The following is a 21,123-nucleotide window of genomic DNA, read 5'->3' on the forward strand; positions in this document are numbered from 1 at the left end:
AAGAGTCTTCCAGTTGTGTTCCTGCCATTTGTGCTGCCTTTCTCTGTATACATTCAGTATTCCCCATTAGTCATATTTGGTACTAGTCCCACACACTTGAGCGATATTCTAGAAGCAGTCACATAAGTGATTTGTAAGCATCTCCTTTATAGACTGATTGCACATCTCCAGTATTCTACTAATAAACCAGTTGTAGAATATTGCTCAAGTGTGTGGGACCCTTACCAACCAGGAATATTAAAGATATACAGAGAAGGGCAGCACAAATGATTACGGGTGTGTTTAATCTGCGGAAGAGTGTCACAGAGATACTGAAGGAATTAAACTGGAAGAATCTTGAAGATAAGTGTAAACTATCCCAAGAAAGTTTCAAGAACTGTCTATAAATGATGACTTTAGGAATATATAAATAAATCCGCTATGTATTGCTCCCATAGAGATTCTGAGGATAAGATCAGAATAATTACTGCTTGCACAGAGGCATTCAATCATTCTTCCCACACTCCATACATGAATGAACAGGAAGAAACCCTAATACCTGGTAAAATGGGACATACCCTCTGCCATGCACCTGAAAGTGGTTTGCAGAGCATAGATGCAGCATTCCACCTGCTTTATCCACAACTGAGCTTATGTGATCATTCCATTTCATATCCTTACAAAGTGTTACCACAGGTATTTCTTTCAGGTGGTACTTCATTAAAGATAACTGCATCATCTGCAAAAAATCTAAGGTTACCATTAATAATTCAGAGCTCAAACATAATGAGGTATCGAGAACAGAATAAGATCTTCCATGGCAACCAGAATGAATTCTGAAAATATCAGTCGTGCAAAGTTCAATTTGTGCTTTTCTCACATGAAACACTGGTACTGGAAGCTATGGGCCAATGTTATCATGCAGATGCAGTATTGCTTGAACTTCCAAAAAATAAGTTGACTCAGTAGCACACATACTCTCGTTATTGAAAATACAATCATTTGGGATATGAAGGAAAATTTATGACAGGACTGATCATTTCTGGCTAAGAAGGATGCAGCATGTTATTTTGGATGGAGAATTAGTTAGTTGTATGTTCATGAATCATTTTGCATAACAGGTTGTCATAATATCATCAGGATCCTGAAAATGAGGTGAATACCATATGGTAGCAGAATGTAAATTTTGCAGAGGTAATGATTTGGCAACTTCCCTGCTGGTCTGTATGTTTTAGAAGGTTGGATCTGAGTGGTCAAATTTTACTAGCAAATTTCTCATTATTGTTTAGGTAGTAATCCTTTTGGTTTAATCTGTCAACATTTTATTGGATCATGAAATCAGGTCTGCAGTTTTTACTGTAGTACTTTTCTTTCATTTTTCATGTGTGCACTTAAATATTTTTAAAATTGTATTTTTCAGTACGCGCAGCAGATAATGGAACTTGGAGAGTCTATGTCAGGTGTTTGTAGTCTTCTAATGCTTACTATACAGAATATCAATCAAGACCACAAACTTAATTTTGTTGATGTATTATTGGAAATCCTATTAGAAGCACTGCTTTATGGACCTTCACACAGGCGAGATCTGAGGTTAGAAATTTTATGTTTGAAATATGAGCTGTGCAAAATTCTTCTTTAAAGATTAACTTTTCGTTTCAAAAAATGAGTATGCAATAATTGAATCTTCATGTACAGTGTTCACAACAAAGCTAATTTTGGATATTGCACATCTTGCCATAAGTAGACAGTAGTTTCTTTACTCACAATCCGCTGTAAAGACTGTAGTGAAATGGTTGTTCTAAGCCAAAATAAATGAGTCAATATCTAGAAAGTTATTTGCGTCTTACTATTAAAATAAAACATGCAACGTTTTTGGAAGAAACTGTTTTATTTACTAACTACAGGCTTACATATTCCTGATTCTGTAACAGTGTGGGGGGCGATCTGCAATAATATGGACTCTATTTTTATAAAGTAACTTTTTTTTAAGAAAATTGTAAAAAGTTTTATATAATATTGGAAATTACACCATCAAAAATCAGGAGACGTAATTTAGTTTCTCGTCTATACCTTATAGTAACGGGCACGAAGCTAAACTTTATTATATGCAAGAGCAACATTGATATTTAAATGTGCAATTGTCTATGGCGTTATTAAAGCTAACACACAAAACATATAAATTATTTACCCACAACCACATGGAGAGAGCTTACACTTATTATAGTGTCCTGTGTTATTTTGTTATCAAAAAGTTACAATGTTTATATGAGTTTTTTATTACAATGTGTCACTTGACGTCTAGGTGATTTAAAGTATCATTCATCGATTAGAAAAGACAGCCATCTAAATGTGATAGAAGAATGCTTCAGAATCCAGACTACAGACTTGTCATGTATAGACCTACTCTAAGAATATCATGTTGTTGAGAAGTGTAGTAACCATTTCTTTCAGGTTATCATCACTGTGATAACATCTTCCTCACTATAGTAAGTAATAATTAGGATAAATCTGAACTGAGCCGCATAGCAAGTTGTTGAAGCCATTGTTACTGCAGCTGCATTTTTGCAACAATGTGAGGGTTCAGAATGAGATTTTCAGAAGCAGCAGAGTTTGCGCTGATACAAAAATTCCTGGCAGATTAAAGCTGTGTGATGGACTGAGAGACGAAATACTGGCAGAAGTGAAGCTGTGAGGACAGGGCGTGAGTCGTGCTTGGGTAGCTCAGATGGTAGAGCATTTGCCCGTGAAAGGCAAAGGTCCCGAGTTCGAGTCTCAGTCCGGTAGACAGTTTTAACCTGCCAGGAATTTTCCATGTGAGGGTTATTGTTGTCATGAAGGAACAATTCCAGAATTCAGTAAATGCCCTTTATTTGACCATGAAATTTCATTATTTGTGCTATGAATACTATTTATTAGGTCATTGCCAAATTTTTTGAGTTGCCACGGTTTCCATTAGTTCTGGAACACGCACCTCTCTATGTAGAAATAGAAAATGTGTTAAATATTTATTGACGAAAGATATATTGTTATGTAAATCTTTATGGTGCTCAGTAACCGCAGCAACCAATGAACATGCATGTGGTAAGTCATGAGCATTGTATGACCATAAACATTTACACGACAATACAACATTGTCAAGAAATACACCATACACGTTTTCTATTTCTATGTAGGGAGGTATATGCTCTAGACCTAATTAAGATTGTGGCAACTCAAGATTAGATTAGACTAGGTTCACTTTTAGTTCCATAGACCCAAAAAGGTGACGATTTTCGTGGGTGTGCAACATGTCAGAAAGAATGTCTTTTTATTCTAGAAAATTGTAAATATGTGGGAAAAAACATAAAAGAACATGAGCATAATATCAGGCAAAAAGACAAACTCCATGTTCAGTCAGTATGGACAACAGCTTATAAAACCTCCAGTACAAATAGCACAAGACAAATGTACAATAGTCTGCCACATAAAATTAAAGTTATTTCTTCATTTTCCCTGTTTCACAAATCCCTAAGGGTAAAATTCTTAAACAAGTGAAGTACAACAGACATGAAGCAAGAATACGCAAAAATTGCTACTGCTGCTAAAGCAAGATCAAATATAATTAATTTATTGTACTATTAAAATAAATGTTGAAGTTATATGAGTGTGTGTGTGTGTGTGTGTGTGTGTGTGTGTGTGTGTGTGTCACGCAAATGACATCCAACAATCTATAGAGATTTACTGGATGAATAAATAAATACATAAATCTATCCAAAAACAAAGATGATGTAACTTACCAAACGAAAGCGCTGGCATGTCGATAGACACTCAAACACAAACTTACAAACATTTTGGTCTGTGTATTTGCAGATGGATATATGTGTGTGTACATTTTGGTCTGTGTGTGTGTGTGTGTGTGTGTGTGTGTGTGTGTGTGTGTGTGTTTCGTCTTTCCCTCTCCTTTCCTCTTTCCTGATGAAGCAACCGTTGGTTGCGAAAGCCTGAATTTTGTGTGTATGTTTGTGTTTGTTTGTGTGTCTATCGACATGCCAGCACTTTCCTTTGGTAAGTCACATCATCATTGTTTTTAGATATATTTTTCCCACATGGAATGTTTCCCTCTGTTGTATAAATACATAAATAAATAGAAAACACAATACTTACCACCCTCATCATTTGTCGGTGAATACATTACAGTAAACTGGAACTGCCAATGTTTACAGAATTAATACACTGTCAGAACGAAAAATAGTTATGCACTTTTAATAAATTTATCATACACAAAATACCCAATCTTAACTGTTATGACCAAGTGCTGTCAAAACTGAAATCTGATAGACATTTTTACAGAAGATGGTCCAACAGTCCTTGTTAAGATATTCATCTATAGAGTACAAGGAGTTGCCTGCCAAATAGTCTTTCAGACTCTGTTTAAACCACGCTTTATCTGAAAACAAGTTTTTACTGGTTGCTGGCAATTTATTGAAAATAATGTGTTCCCAAATATTGGACCCCTTTTTGTATCAAAATAAGTGATTTTAGGTTTTTATGTATATTGTTCTTATTCCTGGTTTCCTGGTATCGATACTATGTATTGAGGTCCTGGTTGGAAATAGGTATATATTACTTGCAACAAATTTCATTGAAGAATAAATATACTGAGAAGCAGTAGTTAATAATAATAATAATAATATACAGATTATAATATAACAATAATATACAGATAAATGCAGACTTTACAAACAACAAATAGAAACAGTAGATCACATCACAAGCGGATGTACAATACTAGCAAGTACAGAACACACCAGGAGACATGACAATGTAGCAAAAATAATAAATCAACAACTTGCCATACAACATAAACTAATAAAACAACACGTTCCCACATACAAGTATGCACCACAAAATGTACAGCAGAATGATGAATACAAATTATACTGGGACAGAACCATTATAACAGATAAAACACCACCACATAACAAACCTGACATCATAATCACCAATAAAAAGAAGTAATTAACACAACTAATCGAAATATCCATACCCAATACAACAAATATACAGAAGAAAACAGGAGAAAAAATTGAAAAATACATCAAACTGGCTGAGGAAGTCAAGGACATGTGGCATCAGGATAAAGTTGACATTATACCAATTATACTATCAACTACAGGAGTCATACCACACAATATCCACCAGTACATCAACGCAATACAGCTACATCCAAACGTACATATACAACTACAGAAATCTGTAATTATTGATACATGTTCAATTACCCGAAAGTTCCTAAATGCAATGTAACATATACCGTACAGTTAAAAGGAAGTCACGCTTAATCAAGGTCTGCATCACTTTCCATTTTTAACCAGACATAATGTCTGAGATAGGAAAGAAATAATAATAATAATAGCTTTTTTTTCAACATCAAATGGTACACTGCACATGTACAAAGAAACAGTAATGATTACAGTTATTTGTACAATACACAAGACACATTCTTATGAATATGTCATTAATTTTCAACAAAATTACAATAAGATGTTTACTGATTTCTATTTACATAATTTGACAAAGCATTTGTTGTTCTTCATATAAGTATGGTACTCTTCTAATGTGTCAAAAGGGTGTCTTATTACAAATTTCTTAAGCTGATGTTTCAGTTTAATTGTAGGAAGAGCTTCACTAGGCAGTTCATTAGGTAATTTTATACCTGCATACTGAGGCCCCTTTCCATAAAGTGCTGTTCTGTGGCTGCCCTTGTAAAATCTTTCTTTATTTCTAGTATTGTACTGGTGCAAATCCGAATAAGCGTGTGGGTGCAGCCTTTTCACAAGCAATATGGCTTTTAGAATGTATGTGTTTACAACAGTTAACACCCCTGTTTTTGGAAACAAGTTGCAACAAGATTCCCTATATTTTGCTCCACAGATTACTCTCACACCCTTTATTTGAAGAATGAGTAGCTTATCTAGATTACCTTTGCTTGTTGACCCCCAAATTTCAATACTGTAGTTCAAGTGAGAGGAGAAAAGAGCATGGTATGCAGTCTTTAGGACTATAGTGTCTTTACAGAACTTGCTAATAGTACTGATTGCAAATTTTTTTTGACAACTTAGTTGCTAGGTAGCCAATATGTGTGTGTCCCATTTCAGGTTGCTTTGGGTTGTTAGGCCAAGGAATTTTACACTAGACTTTCTTTACCAAGTTGTTGTCAATGTATAATTTAATTTCTTGTCACATTATTACACTCAGCCTCTAGTTCATTGCATGACTCCTTTTTACACACAATGGACATGTCATCGGCATACAGAACAATTTTGGAATTTATAGTGCCAGATTATAATACAGCTGATAATCTGGTTGATAATATTAATGACATAAATAATGTCTGTATGTGTTTGCAATGCGAATGATGTCAGATGTAGGAGGTATAAATATAAAAAGTTGCATACTTTACTTACTTTCATTACATTATATCAAATGGAATCATATTCTGGAGTAACTCATCAAACCGAGCAAAAGTTTTTAAAGTGCAAAAGCATGTAATAAGACTCATTTGTGGTGCAACTTAGAGCACATCATGTGTAAACTTGTTCAAGAAACTGGGTATTCTAATCACAGCATCTTAGTATATGTATTGTTTAGTGAAATTTGTTTCAAATCGGCTGTTTCCAGCCAATAGCTCAATACATAGTATCAATGCTAGGAATAAGAACAATCTATATAAAGACCTAAAATCACTTACCTTGGTCCAAAAAGGGGTCCAATATTCAGGAATACATTATTTTCAACAAATTACCAGCAACCATTAAAAACTTTGTTTCAGGTAAAGCATGGTTTAAACAGAGTCAGAAAGACTTTTTGATAGGCAACTCCTTGTACTCTATAGATGAATATCTTAACACAGACTGTTAGACCATCTTAAGAAAAAATGTCTGTCAGATTTCAGTTTTGACAGCACTTGGTCACAACAGTCAAGATTAGTTATTTTGTGTATGATAAATTTATTAAAAGTGCATAACTGTTTTTCATTCTGACAGTGTATTAATTCTGTACATATTAGCAGTTCCAATTTACTGTAGTCTACTCACAGATGATCTGACAAATGACCAGGGAAGTGAATATTCTATTCAAATGTTCTATTTTTTATGTTATACTTTCTGTCATGTTCCACACCCACGAGAATCATCTCATTTTTGGGTCTATGGAACAAAAACTGAATCTAATTTAAAGTAAGTGATTTGTATGCCATGTTGCTTGATGATGAGCACAAATGGCTCAAAACATATCACTATTATAAATTATAGTAGTTGCTTACTGTACAGTCATTTCTATGTACCTTTTGTTGTTTCACTGGCATTCTACTGTCTCTATAAACATAGTTTGCAATTTAATTCAATTGTGTAAAGGCACTGATGTCCACAATGACAGAAATGTGATTCTCTTAAATTGAAGTAAATGAGTGAGTAAACAATTCTCTTGATTGCGCTGCTTTAATTTATTGCAACGCCATTCACAAGGTCTGCGTAAGTCTTGGTCCATCACATCGATCTGTGCTAAATTTCATGATCCCACTTATTGTTAAATCTTCCTGTATTCTGTATTAACAAAGTAAAATCGAGGATGGAATAACAACAAGATGGTGAAAAGGATGGACTATTACTCACCATATAGTGGAGATCTTGAGTCTCAGATAGGCATAATAAAAGGACTGCTAAAGAAGTAAGCTTTTGGCCAAGAAGCCTTGTTCCTAACAACACACACACACACACACACACACACACACACACACACACACACACACTTACACTTACACTTACACTTACACTTGCACCTTCGTGTGAACACAACTTGCATACACACATGACCACGACCACTGTCTCTGGCTGTCATGTCGAGGGTCTTGTCTTGGCAGCCAGAGGCAGAGGTCGTGTGTGTGTGTGTGTGTGTGTGTGTGTGTGTGTGTTGAAGAAGGCTTTTTAGCCAAGAGCTTACTTGCTTAGCAGTCTTTTAGTATCTGCACTATATAGTGAGTGTGGCAATCTATCCTTTTCATTGTATTGAAATAGCATTGTTTAAGATTAAAATAGCATTGTTCTATATGTATGTAAGGGCAAAGTAAGTAGAAAGAGGACATGCATAAGTATGTATCCATCAATCCCAGCAAAACTGCAATCCCAATATTTTTAGGAAAGGAATGGGACCGCAAAATTGTGATATGTGCCGTTACCAAAAAGTGTAAATATTCTTTCACACGTGAAGTCTAGCTACATTTGAGACAGTGTACATGTACTTTAATGCAATATTTTGTTGTTTAGGATCATCACGTTCAAATCTTTAAAGGTTTGTTATTTATTTACAGAGCAGAAAATGACACATGCAAGTATATAAGGTCATTGAAAGAAGACACAGTTTTAAATGGAATTAGAAGAAAGTAAGTATAATACCCAGTATACCATTGTTATATTTGTGTGATGTTATTAATTTAAAACTCTTGTCTGTATATTGATTTTGTATTAGTTGTTAGTAAGAGCAATTCTTTTTACCCGTGTTAAAATAAACAAAAAAATCAATGTGGCTGCTATGGGAACCAAGACAACCTTATCCTATGCTGAACTTTTCATGGTCAGTTTGAAAGAAGCATTCCTCAAGATCAAGAAGCTGGGCATCTGGACCTGACGCAGATTTATCAATGTCAGTATTGTGGTTCGACCTCACAGTGAAGAAGACCTCCTTTGCTTTGTGCATCAGATTAACCTCTTTTCCCATCTCAAATTCACTTGATTCTTTTCCAATTGCAAAGCCATTTTTCTTGATGTTTACCTCCATCTCACTGAAGCTCATATCCAAATCTCAGTCCACAGAAAACAAGGCAATTACTAACGGTACCTTCAATACAACTGTTGACACCCCTTTCACATGGAAAACTCCCTCAGTTATAGTTTAGGCATCTGTGGCAAATATATCTGTTTCAGCATTAAATCCCTCAGCCACTATACAAATACTCTCTCCTAGCTGTTCCTCTCCCACAACTACCACTCAGATCTTTATCCACAAACAAATCTGAGCACAAAATTGTCCTCATACTCTCTGGCTAATTCTGCTCCTACTTTCAGATAACAGTGTTTCTCAATCTTTTTGCAAAGTAGAGCCCTTTTTAATGAAATGCTTTATTGTGGGACCATGTGGTTGTGTTTGTACTGTATGTTTTAATGCAGCATTCTGTAAATGGATTGTGTGCAGCACAAAAATGACAAAGCTTCCGATCTTCTTCAATAGCATCTGCCACACATTTCACACCTCATTCATCTGTCTTGCTGCAATAAAGGCCATGTCCTGACTCAAGATATGTGTCACAGCTGTACAGTCCTGCATAGCCAAGAGAACAATATGTCCATCCTCCTAGCCATGGAGATCTGCATGATGTTGAGTATGGCCCTCCTGAAGCCATCAATTGCATATTCACATGACAGTCATAGGATCCTAACTGACACAAGCATCAGTACCACCAAACAATAAACCTCAGTCCCAAAAGGCCAAGATTCCTGCTGCTGTAAAATTCCAACACATGCTCGTAGATATTTCTCCGCCTTCACACGAGACGTAAGATGATGATCTCACAAAAACCAACTTTCAAATGTAATTTCTGAAAGACAGTAACATATGGTTCGTGGCCTCTTTGTTGACTCGAATCTCCCTAATTTTATCTTGATGGTCTTTTCGCAAGATATATGTAGGAGGAGGCAATATATTTGTTGAAACTTCCTCGCAGATTGAAACTGTGTGCCGCACCGAGACTCGAACTCGGGACCTTTGCCTTTCGTGGGCAAGTGCTCTACCAACTGAGCTACCCAAGCACGACTCACGCCCTGTCCTCACAGCTTCACTTCTGCCAGTATTTCGTCTCTCAGTCCATCAGAAGTAAAGCTCAGTTGGTAGAGCACTTGCCCAAGAAAGGCAAAGATATGGAATCTGCCTGTTTTCCTTCATTAATAGTTCTCAGTACATTGTGTGATAATAGGGCAAGCTGAGTTTCACATGGGGAATGCTTTCTAAAACCATGCTGATTGTATATTACATATTACATTCGAACTGAGTCATTGTTCAAGAATTCTTCAGCAAACCTAGCTTAGCGATATTGGTCTGTAATTTTGCAGGTCCATTCTTCTGCCCTTCTTACATACAGGAGTCACCTGCTCTGCTTTACAGTCACTTAGGACTTTGTGCTGAGCAACAGATACATTATAAATGCCAAGCAAAGTAAGGGGCCAGTGCCATAGAGTATTATTTGAAAAACTGAATTGGGATTCCTTTTAGACCTGGTGACATTTCATTTCAACTCTTGCAGTTGTCTCTCTACATCAGGGATTCTTATCACTATGTTGTTCATATGGGAGTCTGTTCACTGGTCAAACAACGATACGTTTGTGATGTTTTCCTGTATGAACAATTTCTCGAACATGAAATTTAAAACTTCAGTTATCGTTTTGCAGAGAAACCAAGAAAATTCTGGTCCTATGTAGAATCACTAATTGTGTCTAAGGCTTGCATCCAGTCACTTGTTGACCACTTCCATCCAGTCTGGTGTTGCAGTTGGAGATAGCAAAATGAAAACCGAAGTTTTAAATTTCACGTTCAAGAATCTTGTTATTAAATCATGGTGGCTCTCTTCTGTACTTAATCCACTTACTAGGCATGTAGTTCTCCAGAGTACCGTTTACATTGTGCATAAACTTCACCCATAATTCGTCTTACCAGTAAGATGTGATGTCAGTTTGCTGTCTAAGTGAGATGTTAACGACTGCTGCTCTGCTGTTTCTAGCAGAATCATTCCTCTAGCCTTCTTAGCTGATCTATTAACTTTCATAACCATAGTTGCTATAATGACATCATAGTCACTAATACCCATTTCTATACTGACATTGTCAATAAGATCTAGCCTAAGGTATTTCCACATGTGGGCTGCCGAAGTAGCACACAAGACAGTTTTCGGACAGCATGTTCAAAAGTTCTTCACAAGATTGTCTGTCAGTACCCCATGCAGTGAATTCCATAGACATCCCAGTTGGGAGATTAACAGCGCCTTCCAACTAGTAATGCATGATCTGGATATTTATGCCCTATTAACTGTAGACATCCTTTGAAGGACTCTAGATCTGTCACAGCAGAGTCAGGTGGCCGGTAAAAACATCCACGATTTAAATTAGTTTTTCCTAGACGTATTATACATGACCAAATGACTTCACTGTCACGCTCAATCTTGACCTCAATAGAAACAATGTTTTTGTCAACTACAATGAACACTCCTCCTCCTAATGAGTGACCATAAAACATGTCCCAAAATACTGCAACAGACTGACATTAGAGATAGGCCTGGCCTGTAGTTTTGTAGATGGTGTTACTCCTATGTGCTTTGTGTGGTTGCACTGAAATACTAATCATTTGCATATCCCAGCATTCATCAGATTTCATGCCAGTTTGATATTCATTATGTGCCCCCTTCATTGCAATTTTTATGACAGGCAGTGAATATTAGCTTCACAACCTGATATTTGATTTTCAGGCCCTGCATCTCAGATGGTGAAGTTCGGGCCAGGGCATTACAAATCTTGCTTGATTTATGTTCCGTGAGACAAGATATCCCAATTCAGATAGTTGAAATGCTGCTGCAGAAAGACAAGTGTCAACTCCAGAAAGCCCGATATTTCTCAGACTCTCATCATCATCGCTTGAAGAATCGACTTATGCAGGTTTTGCTAGTTTTGGAACCTTACCTGTCATACGTAAGTAAAACCATATTACTATATCACTCTCCATGTTACATTTTAAAATAATTATATTTTCATTCAATCCAGAAACTTGGAAAATTCATTTGCTGATGGCAGGAGGCAGATGATAGTTCTGAATATTGATCTGCCAAAATCAGGTTTTCCTTCCTTCTCTTTTCTTCTCAGGCTACAAATATAGTATATGTGATCAGTGGTGTAGCCCCTTTTTCCCCCCAGCCATATTCGCAGATTTTGCCTAATATGAATTAGACATACATCTTTCAGCAAAAGCATTAAGCACACATGGAGACCAATGTTGTGGGAGAAGATGTGTTGGACAATTAGTGCTACATTGCTCTCCAAAAAGAAACAGTTCAATAATATTGAAAATACAGTGGAACATCACATAGCAAACATGATTCATTCCAGAATATTGCTTGTAGTGTGAAACAAAGCAAAGCAATTTATCCCATATAAGTTAATGTAAAATATGATAATGCATTCCATGAAGAAAAAGTGTCGTTTTATCTTAGTCATGGCATTTATTGAAAGAAAATTATACACACTGAATTATGTGCATTGTTATTCACGATACACTACTAATTCTTTTTGACTAGGAAGCTATTTATAGTCATTTGTTTCCGCTAATGCTTCAACACTTGACGAAAATGCGACACAGCATTATCGTCAAATAAATTTGCAGTGCGCGTATCCACTGCTGTATTTGGGTGATGATTTTCAGTGTAGGATGCAACGAATTCCTCCGCCTTGAACATTTCTCTTATTGCACCAGAAGATTGAGGCTAAGCTGTTACCTCCCCCTCCTCCTCCTTCTCCCCCCTCCCCCTCCCCCCTCCCCCCTCCCTCTCCCCCTTCCCTCCCTCCTCTCCTGTTCCCCTGAAGAACTGCTCTCCACAGCTTCCTGCCATGGAACACACTGCAACTCCATAAGCTCTGTGGTGGTCATTTCTTGGCTGTGATCTTACACAATGATCGATATAATTGTTATCCATATTTAGTCCCATGGTCTTGGCCAAAGGCATAATCTCATTGACTACAGGCTCCACAGGTACTGACTCAAATGCCTCAGAGTCACATTCAACAATGCACTCCAGCCAAAGCTTCTTCCAAGCAGAAGTGAGAGATCTCTTGGTAACCCCTTCCCACAACCTTTTGACCGTTTTGACAAAGGCAACAGTGTAGAAGTGATATTTTCAAAACTCTCTGTGAGTGAGATTGGTAGCTTCAGTAAACTCAAAGCAATGCGCGAAGAGTGTTTTAGGATAGAGCTTCTTAAAGTTAGAAATAATCTGCTGGTCCATAGGCTGGAGTAACGGAGTGGTGTTGAGAGGCAGAAATTGGATCATGATGAATTGAAATTCTTCAAAGAGGTGGTCTTGTAGGCCTGGAGAATGGGCAGGAGCATTGTCCATAACAAGCAAGACTTGGAGTGCCAGATTCATCTCAAGCAAATATTTTTTCACTGAAGGACCAAAAACTTCATTGATCCAATCACAAAAAAGATCATGTGTTATCCAAGGCTTGTTGTTGGACCCATAACATCACATTTAATCTGCTCTTGTGGACTTTACACTTCTTGAAGGCTTGTTGTGTTTCTGAATGGTAAACAAGCAGTGGTTTAATTTTCAACTCACTGTTTGCATTGGCACAGAATAGCAGTGGGGAGTGGTCTTTCATTGGCTTGTGACTGGGTGATGCATTTTCACCTACTGTTATAAAGGTACACTTCCGCATCTTTTTCCAGAATAGACCCATCTCATCACAAATAAAAACCTGTTGCAGCAGATAATCCTCAGAATCTGTGAGCATCTTGAAGTTGCTGATGAAGTTCTCTGCTGCCTTTTTGTCAGAACTGGCTGCTTCGTAGTGCCTTACAATCCTGTGAATACTGGTTCTTCTCATAAACTTCTCCAATGGCTTCCCTTAAACACTTCTTCGGCCATTGATGATCCCGGCAATTTCTTGATGAGGTCAGCAAAAGTCATTCTCACCTTCTCACAAATGATATTCCTGTTAATAGTGACACCATGCAATTGATTTTCATTTATCCATATAAGGAGCAACCTTTCAACATCTTCCAGAATATGAAAGTATTGTGTAGATACTCTTGTCACTCCTTTTGAAGCATCTAGCTCCTTAATCTTGCTCTTGTTTTTGAGGGTAGTGCAAGTAGTTGATGTAAACCAGTTGTATGTGTGGGCTAAATAAGCAATGCTCACACTACATTCACATTTGTCAATGATTTTATGTTGTTTTTTTTTTTTTTTTTTTTTTTTTTTTTTTTTTTTTTTTTTTTTTTTTAAGATCATTTCCTTTCCCTTATGGCTGTCTTCCTGTGGATTTATCTTTGGGGCATTTCTAGGTAGGTTATCAAAATTTGCACAAAAAAAAACCACTACGTGAACACAAGTTTAGAAAAATGTGAGATCGCGAGTTGCACTGAGGTGGTAGCAGAAAGAGCGCTAAACCCAGGCTGCAGTATGTATTAAAGACATTGTTCATATGCCGCTGCCGACGATGAAGGTGTTCATATTGTTGAACATTTTCCCCACCGCATGCGATGGCTGATGACATCACTCTAAATCGTCGTCATTCATTATGCAAAACATTGCTCTTTAAGTGATTAATTTTTTTATAATTTCTTTTGCTTGTTATACGAAATGCACATTTTGGGAGGTGCTCATTAAGTGAGGTTTCACTGTAATAAATATATACTAGATTTTATAGGTCCTTCTTTGTGGAAACAGTTTCATTCTTTTAATTTTGAAAATTTAATTTTGATAAGATATATAGCTGGGAAGACACTAGTTCAGCTAAACCTTATAATAATAATAGTAGTAGTTTACAGAAGGTGTGCATCATATCTGAACGGAAAAAGGAAAAATGTAGTCTCTCTGGAAAAGAGGAATGAATTTATTTTTTTTCTTTTTAGACTCCAAAAATTTCACACACAATTTGCAAATGTAATTTTCCTTTTCTCTGTTTCTGAAACAAATTCTTTCATGTCACCCATAATATTAATTTTTCCAGCCTTGGCTTGGTGAACATGGAGGACAAATAGGTGGGTGAGTCTTGACCAAGTCTTGTTGATCCAAGGCAAGTTTTAAGTTGTCACAAGGTACTGAATGACCTCTGTGAGGATGCTGAGATACTGGAATTTTTATGACCAGATTGATCAGGCAAATAACTTTTGGATCAGTTTTTTAACATTGCCACATTCAGCAAGAAGTTGTCATACAATACGAGATATTAGGTTGTACTCCAGTTGTAATGGTTCACAGCATTTAAGATGTGCCTGAAGCCTATCCATCTTATAAAGTCTGCTGTGTGTGCTGAGAGCAACTCTTCCAAACATCATGTAGATGTATTTGTTTTGAAGGACATAACACCTACATCTTCAAGATGGGATAGGTGCTTAAGATTCCATTAGTTCAACCTTTGATCATTCTCATTCAGAAAGAGATCAAGAATTTCAAACACATCTTTGTTGAATCTTCATTCAAGGAGACAGTTCTTCAGGAACATACAATGTTTCTGCGTGTTTCAGTCTTGCTGGCAATTTCCTTGCTGTGTGTGCTTGGTCTCTATATACATAATTAATGATCTGACAGATAGGGCGAGCAGCAAAGTGCAACTGTTTGCAGATGACTGTGTAGTATAAGGGGAAAGGACACTGTATTATGTGGGATAGTATTATCGTTGGGTAACTGTATCACTGGACAGAATGATTATGATAGAATTGGAGTGAAGAATGGCAGCTTACTCTAAATGTAGTAAAATGTCAGTTAGTGTGGGTGAGTAGGAAAAACAATCCTGTAATATTTAAATACAGTATAAGTGGTCTGGTGCTTGACACAGTCACGTCAATTAAATGTCTAGGCATAATGTTGCAAAGTGAATGTGGTGCAGAACAAGCGCGTAAGGACGGTAATGCGGAAGGCGAATTGTTGACTTAAGTTTATTGGAAGAATTTTAGGGAAGTGTACCTCGTCTACAAAGAAGACCATGTGTAGAATACTTATGCGGCCCATTCTTGAGTACTGTTAGAGTTTTTGGGATCCTCACCAGGCCGGATTAAAGGAAAACATCAAAGCAGTTCATAAGCCTGCTGCCATAGGCGAGCCACTGAAAGAAAACCCATGACAGCCAGTGGCTTTGTTGCCAGTAATACTAAGATACTGTGTGTTGTTACACTTTGTCAGTCACTGTAGTTGTAGATGTAGATATTTCAGTCTTCCAGATTTAGGTTCACTTGAAGAATTGATGTAGCTGTGCCATTGAAATAATGGGCACACTTAATTTCTAATGAGAATCTTAGAAGAATATCTGTAATCTTAATTCCCAGCATTTGTCCCCTAGAGTGCAGTGGACTTTAACCCCAGATCAAGTTCTTTTACATTGAGCATCTCAGCATCTCTGGCTTTCTCTTATAGCCTATCTAATACCTCAACAGTCCTAAGTCTGCTTTGGGAACATCTGCTGAATTTTTCACTCTGGCTACATGAAAATGTGGTAGAGAGAGCCCATGTCCTTTCCCTTTATGTGATAGTCAGTGTAATGATGAACTGTTTCTCCCCTGCATTGGTGGTTTTACCTAAAGATATGAGATTTTCTCCCTGCAATTCTTATACTACAGAGTAATACAACCTCCAAATTCCACATTGTTTGAGTGATAAATAAATCATTGGTAATTTATTTTCAAAATGTTAGCAAGTGTCATTTTGCGTTGTCTCAATGTTAAATGTGACAAAACTTTCAAACTTTTAGGTCATTGCACTCTGTCTAATTTATTTCCAGCAAGTACACTTCATCCCGGAAGTATAATCTCGAAGGTATGTAAAACACATGCTGTGGCTTTGTGTCAAGCTCAAAACACTTTCCATCTACAAATTTATTTATTTTTTATTATATTTTCCCTATTGCAGTGTGAGCCTTTTCTCATGTATTTGTTCATGTAAATAGCCCATAACAATTGTGTAGTATTTATCAGTTTTTGTTTTATCAATCACATGATAATCAGTAAGAAGAATCCCTTTTACCTCCTATAAAACCAGAATACGTAAAAGGTAAACGCCACTTAGGGTTAAACCTGAGGCCTGTTCTGACTGTCCGGCTGCTGCCTGCTTGACAGTACAAAGAATGATCTATGATCGAGAGGCATGTGATCAATATGTCACCAATTCCTCCAGCTGTTATCGCCAGTAGATGAATACTTTGGTGCTACTGCTTCTTTAATCCAGCTATGCCTCTTTTGGCCTCACGAGGCTGAGTGAACCCTGTTACAGACCTCACTACCTCAGAGAAAAATATGGTGAGGTACCCGGAATCAAACCTGGGTCCTTCTGCAGTGAAAGCAGTGGTTGTTAACCATTTGGCTATGTAGGCCAGAATACAGTGGGCATAATCTTTCCGGGAGATACAGTCAACTTTGTACCTTTTTTATGTAGGGTCACCGACTCCCACCCTCTGGTTTGATTGCTGTTTCAGTTCTGGTGTGAAGTGGCAATTACATGTATCCCTGTCTTCATACATTGTACCAACTACATGTACAAGTTTCAGTACCATAGTGAGCATGAAGAAACTAAATCACATACTTTGCAGTAATTTGTAATATCTTCTGCCACAAAAACTTTTGACTGATTCTCAGTAATAGTGGCAAGTGCGTATTTGTTTATTTTCAAGTTTTATTAATATTCATTCATCAATACCCCTGTTTTCTGTTTTATTTTTTATTTTTCTACTATTTTTCTGTTTTCTTATAACAGTTATTTCATAACTCTTTGTCCCCTTCATGCATTTTCTCCTTTATTTGTGCAATCTGTTTCCCCATTCACTTACATTGCTGGTACGATAGTATGTGAATGATAATTTAAAGGGGATAATAACTATTAATTTGCTATAGAACTGCAAGCATTATAATTTTATTGCATTTTTTCTGTTTTTTATGTATCTTGAGAATAATATTTCTACTCATCTCCCTCTCCTTGCATTTACCCCATGTATATGAAAGCCTACTTTCCTCACCACTACATCCATCACATTTTAGAGCCAAATGTGCTTCTGAGCAATGTTAGATGCACTCTCAATCAAAAATGACTGGATTTAGTTCTGTCAAACTTCTAGCAACTGAACTGGAGACTAGTCAGTGATACTAGTACTGTACTGTTGTAAACTCTAGGCATGCTCCAGTGATCTTTCAGTTGAATGTTGAGCCTCTAAATATAAAGGGAAGCCACCTCAGTCTCAGGCTGAGCTACAGGTTGTGAATTTGAGAAATTGTTTATGTGAAATACTCATCAGTAAGCAACTTCTGGGTCACTTGCAACATGTTTCAATCAATCCCTATTTCCAATTTTTTCATACAGCTTCATTGAAGCTCCTTAATTCTGATAACAACACTCCCAGTGATTTGGATGAACAAACAGAGAGTATTAGCATACTCACAATTTAATGTTTCCATGAGTTGAGTCCTCTACATGAAAAAGTACAATCTTGTCGGGGCACAGTACGAGTCTAATCATAAATGAGAGGAAGATAAGTTTGAGAATTTCTTTCTATTCATCAGACAGTGACAGACTACTTGACATCACAACTCTCACAGGAGGCTTATTTGTGAAATACCCTATAGATTGGACTAATGACCTCAGAAGTTGAGTCCCATAGTGCTCAGAGCCATTTGAACCCTATAGACTGTGACATGCATAGCATCCTAAGTTTAGCAAAGGCTTTGTCTTGTAAAAGAGTTCATGCCGGGAAGGGGGGATTTAATTGTTACATCCCACTCCTGACACCAATTTGTAAAAGAGTACATGGTTTGGGAGTGGGGAGAGAAACTTCTGACAGCAAAGTTAATGTATAAAATGGCAGGGAAGGGGGAAGAAGGTTGTTAAATATGCCTTGTGGCGGCAGTGTTCAGGAGGTCGAACGGTCAGGATCCACGGCTGCTGCTAAATGACAAAACCAGAAAATTAAGTACAATAAAGAGGATATATTTCAATATACAGAGTACAAAGGGTCTGCCTAGGGTCAGAAGTTAGCAGGTATAGGCCATTCTAGGAGGTTGAACAATAAATTAAAATGGGTAACGGAAGGGGGAGCGGTTCATGTTAACTCTCTCTTCCCCAAAAACAAAGGCAGCCCATTAAGTAAAAGAATAATCTGATTCCAGTGAACCATTCTAAACATGTTGTTGCAGTTTCATTAGTTACATTTCTTAACAGCTGCAAGAAATTGATGTCATCACATAGCATTTGCAAAATTAAATCCTGAGAAATGAAATGGTGAAATGTGACTTTGTGTACTATACTCCATGTTTTCCATTGTTTTACTCTTACCATAATCTGCCATTAATAATTGCTTATCCAAATAATGGGAAGCACTCACCAAATTAATCCTGCGTATATAGGATGCTGATCTCAAACTTGCATCATGGCTATATGAGAGTCTGCACAATGAGAATCATCAACCAAGTGTGCGTCATCAACAAGAATGGTTGCTGGTTAAGATTCTATTTCGCCACCGCAAGCTAATTGATGACATGTGGCTGAAACTGAAAGAGGTGAGTTTATAAAAGAGTGTATGATTTGAACATTGAACCATTGGAATTCTGTTTTGTTGGCTTAGAACTTGGCAAACATTGTTTAGAATTGGGTTCCTGTACTGGCAGTGCCCTTCAGATGAGTAAGAAACATTAAATCATTTTTCTGTTTCTTCCGTTTTTCTTTTGAGTTTGGAAATTTTATTATATCAGTTTTCCAGGTGCCAGGAAAATTAAAAAGGACAACAAAAGCAGATCAGTAAATGAATACAAAACAGTTAATCCACTCATCATAATTCAGTACTTTTGTATTGTTCACCTATAAAAAGTTACAACAGAAATACAGAACATTTTATGGAAAAATTGTTATTACTATAGTTATAGTAGTTAAGCATTACAGTGTATTGACTATGCACCAGTAGAAGCTAGGTAAGAGGTAAAAAATGACACTTTGTGTGTCCCCCACAAATGAATAAAAGTACGTAAATGGTACAAATAATTAAGGAACTTTTTTAACTAATGTCAAATGCTTCTTTGTACTTAACAGAAGAGAGTTGTAAAATGAAATTACAGATGGAGATAATTTTTATTTATTAGTTTTTGCATTAGTTTTACATAAACTAGGCAGGTCACTGCTGTGAACAACATAGCTAGTGGAAATCAAAATCATTACTAAGTCAGTTGCTGAAAACATATTAAATACATTGTGCCCAATCATCTCACACTGAAGTCCAATATTTAGCCGCATGGGATTAGCCGAGAGATCTAAAGCGCTGCAGTCATGGACTTTGCGGCTGGTCCCGGCAGAGGTTTGAGTCCTCTTGCGGGCGTGTGTGTGTGTGTGTGTGTGTGTGTGTGTGTGTGTGTGTGTGTGTGTGTGTTTGTCCTGAGGATAATTTAGGTTAAGTAGTGTGTAAGCTTAGGGACTGATGACCCTCAGCAGTCCCATAAGATTTCACACATTTTTGAAGTGCAATATTTACATTTAAAATTATCCTGGTCACATTTCCTCTTCAGTTCTAGAATAAAGTCATCTTCTTGTTATTCCATCTTAAGGGTCCCCAACAGTGGTTCCAAATTCTAATAATTGTGTCACCTGTTATGTGTGTGCCAGTATTTCCATTCAAATTTCTTTCTGTCTTCGTTTAATTGCAGGCTATTTTGGAAATAATTTATATTCATATTTTAAAAGTTGACTATATAATTTGCTGAAAAGTAGCACATTTCTTCAACAGGCTTGTGAGAAGAGGACTGGTAGCCTGTGTTCTTTTACAGCTGTTGTGATGTTCCTGGCACAAACCCTTGATGATAAATTAGACAAAGAGAACTTTGTAGACAAGAGCATGAGTGAAATATTTCCGTTTTGCATGGGACAGCACTTCAGTGTTCGCCTGTATGCTCAAGTAAGTTCTTGCATCATCTGCTTCTTTATTCAGTGAATTGCTGTTACAAATATACTCTAATGTCTCACCTGAAAACATTGTTTTAACTTTCGTATTATGAGGCCATTTAGTGCAGATAATTTATTTGGAAGCCTGTGGGAGGGAAAAACTGTGTTTTTGAATGAGAACAAGTGTATTCGCTCCATCAGTTAATAGTTTTAGAACAAGTGTATTTGCTCCATCAGTTAATAGCTTTAGAACAAGTGTATTTGCTCCATCAGTTAATAGTTTAACATCAGTGGCTGACCACAAGTAAAGGCATTATGCTGAACACTTTATTGAAGATTATTACAACAGTTCAAAGACGTGTGAAAATAATTAAAAAATCATCAGTGGCTGATGGAAGTCCAGGTAGTGTCAACCACTTAGTGTGGACTATGGAGTGTAACTG

General features: G+C 36.9%; 1 protein-coding gene across 2 annotated transcripts in view; it reads left to right on the forward strand.

The window, feature by feature from the left end:
* LOC126279062 (probable methyltransferase TARBP1) overlaps window positions 1–21,123 on the forward strand; it is a 101,170-nt gene that overhangs the window by 23,973 nt on the left and 56,074 nt on the right. For both annotated transcript variants that reach the window (XM_049979498.1, XM_049979497.1), the window contains exons 2-6: window positions 1,400–1,569; window positions 8,327–8,398; window positions 11,528–11,747; window positions 19,159–19,311; window positions 20,526–20,693. In XM_049979498.1, the coding sequence (XP_049835455.1) occupies window positions 1,400–1,569; window positions 8,327–8,398; window positions 11,528–11,747; window positions 19,159–19,311; window positions 20,526–20,693 (783 nt within the window). The remainder of the gene's footprint in view (window positions 1–1,399; window positions 1,570–8,326; window positions 8,399–11,527; window positions 11,748–19,158; window positions 19,312–20,525; window positions 20,694–21,123) is intronic.

Source organism: Schistocerca gregaria, chromosome 6 (assembly GCF_023897955.1).
Source record: "Schistocerca gregaria isolate iqSchGreg1 chromosome 6, iqSchGreg1.2, whole genome shotgun sequence".
NCBI classification, from domain to species: domain Eukaryota; kingdom Metazoa; phylum Arthropoda; class Insecta; order Orthoptera; family Acrididae; genus Schistocerca; species Schistocerca gregaria.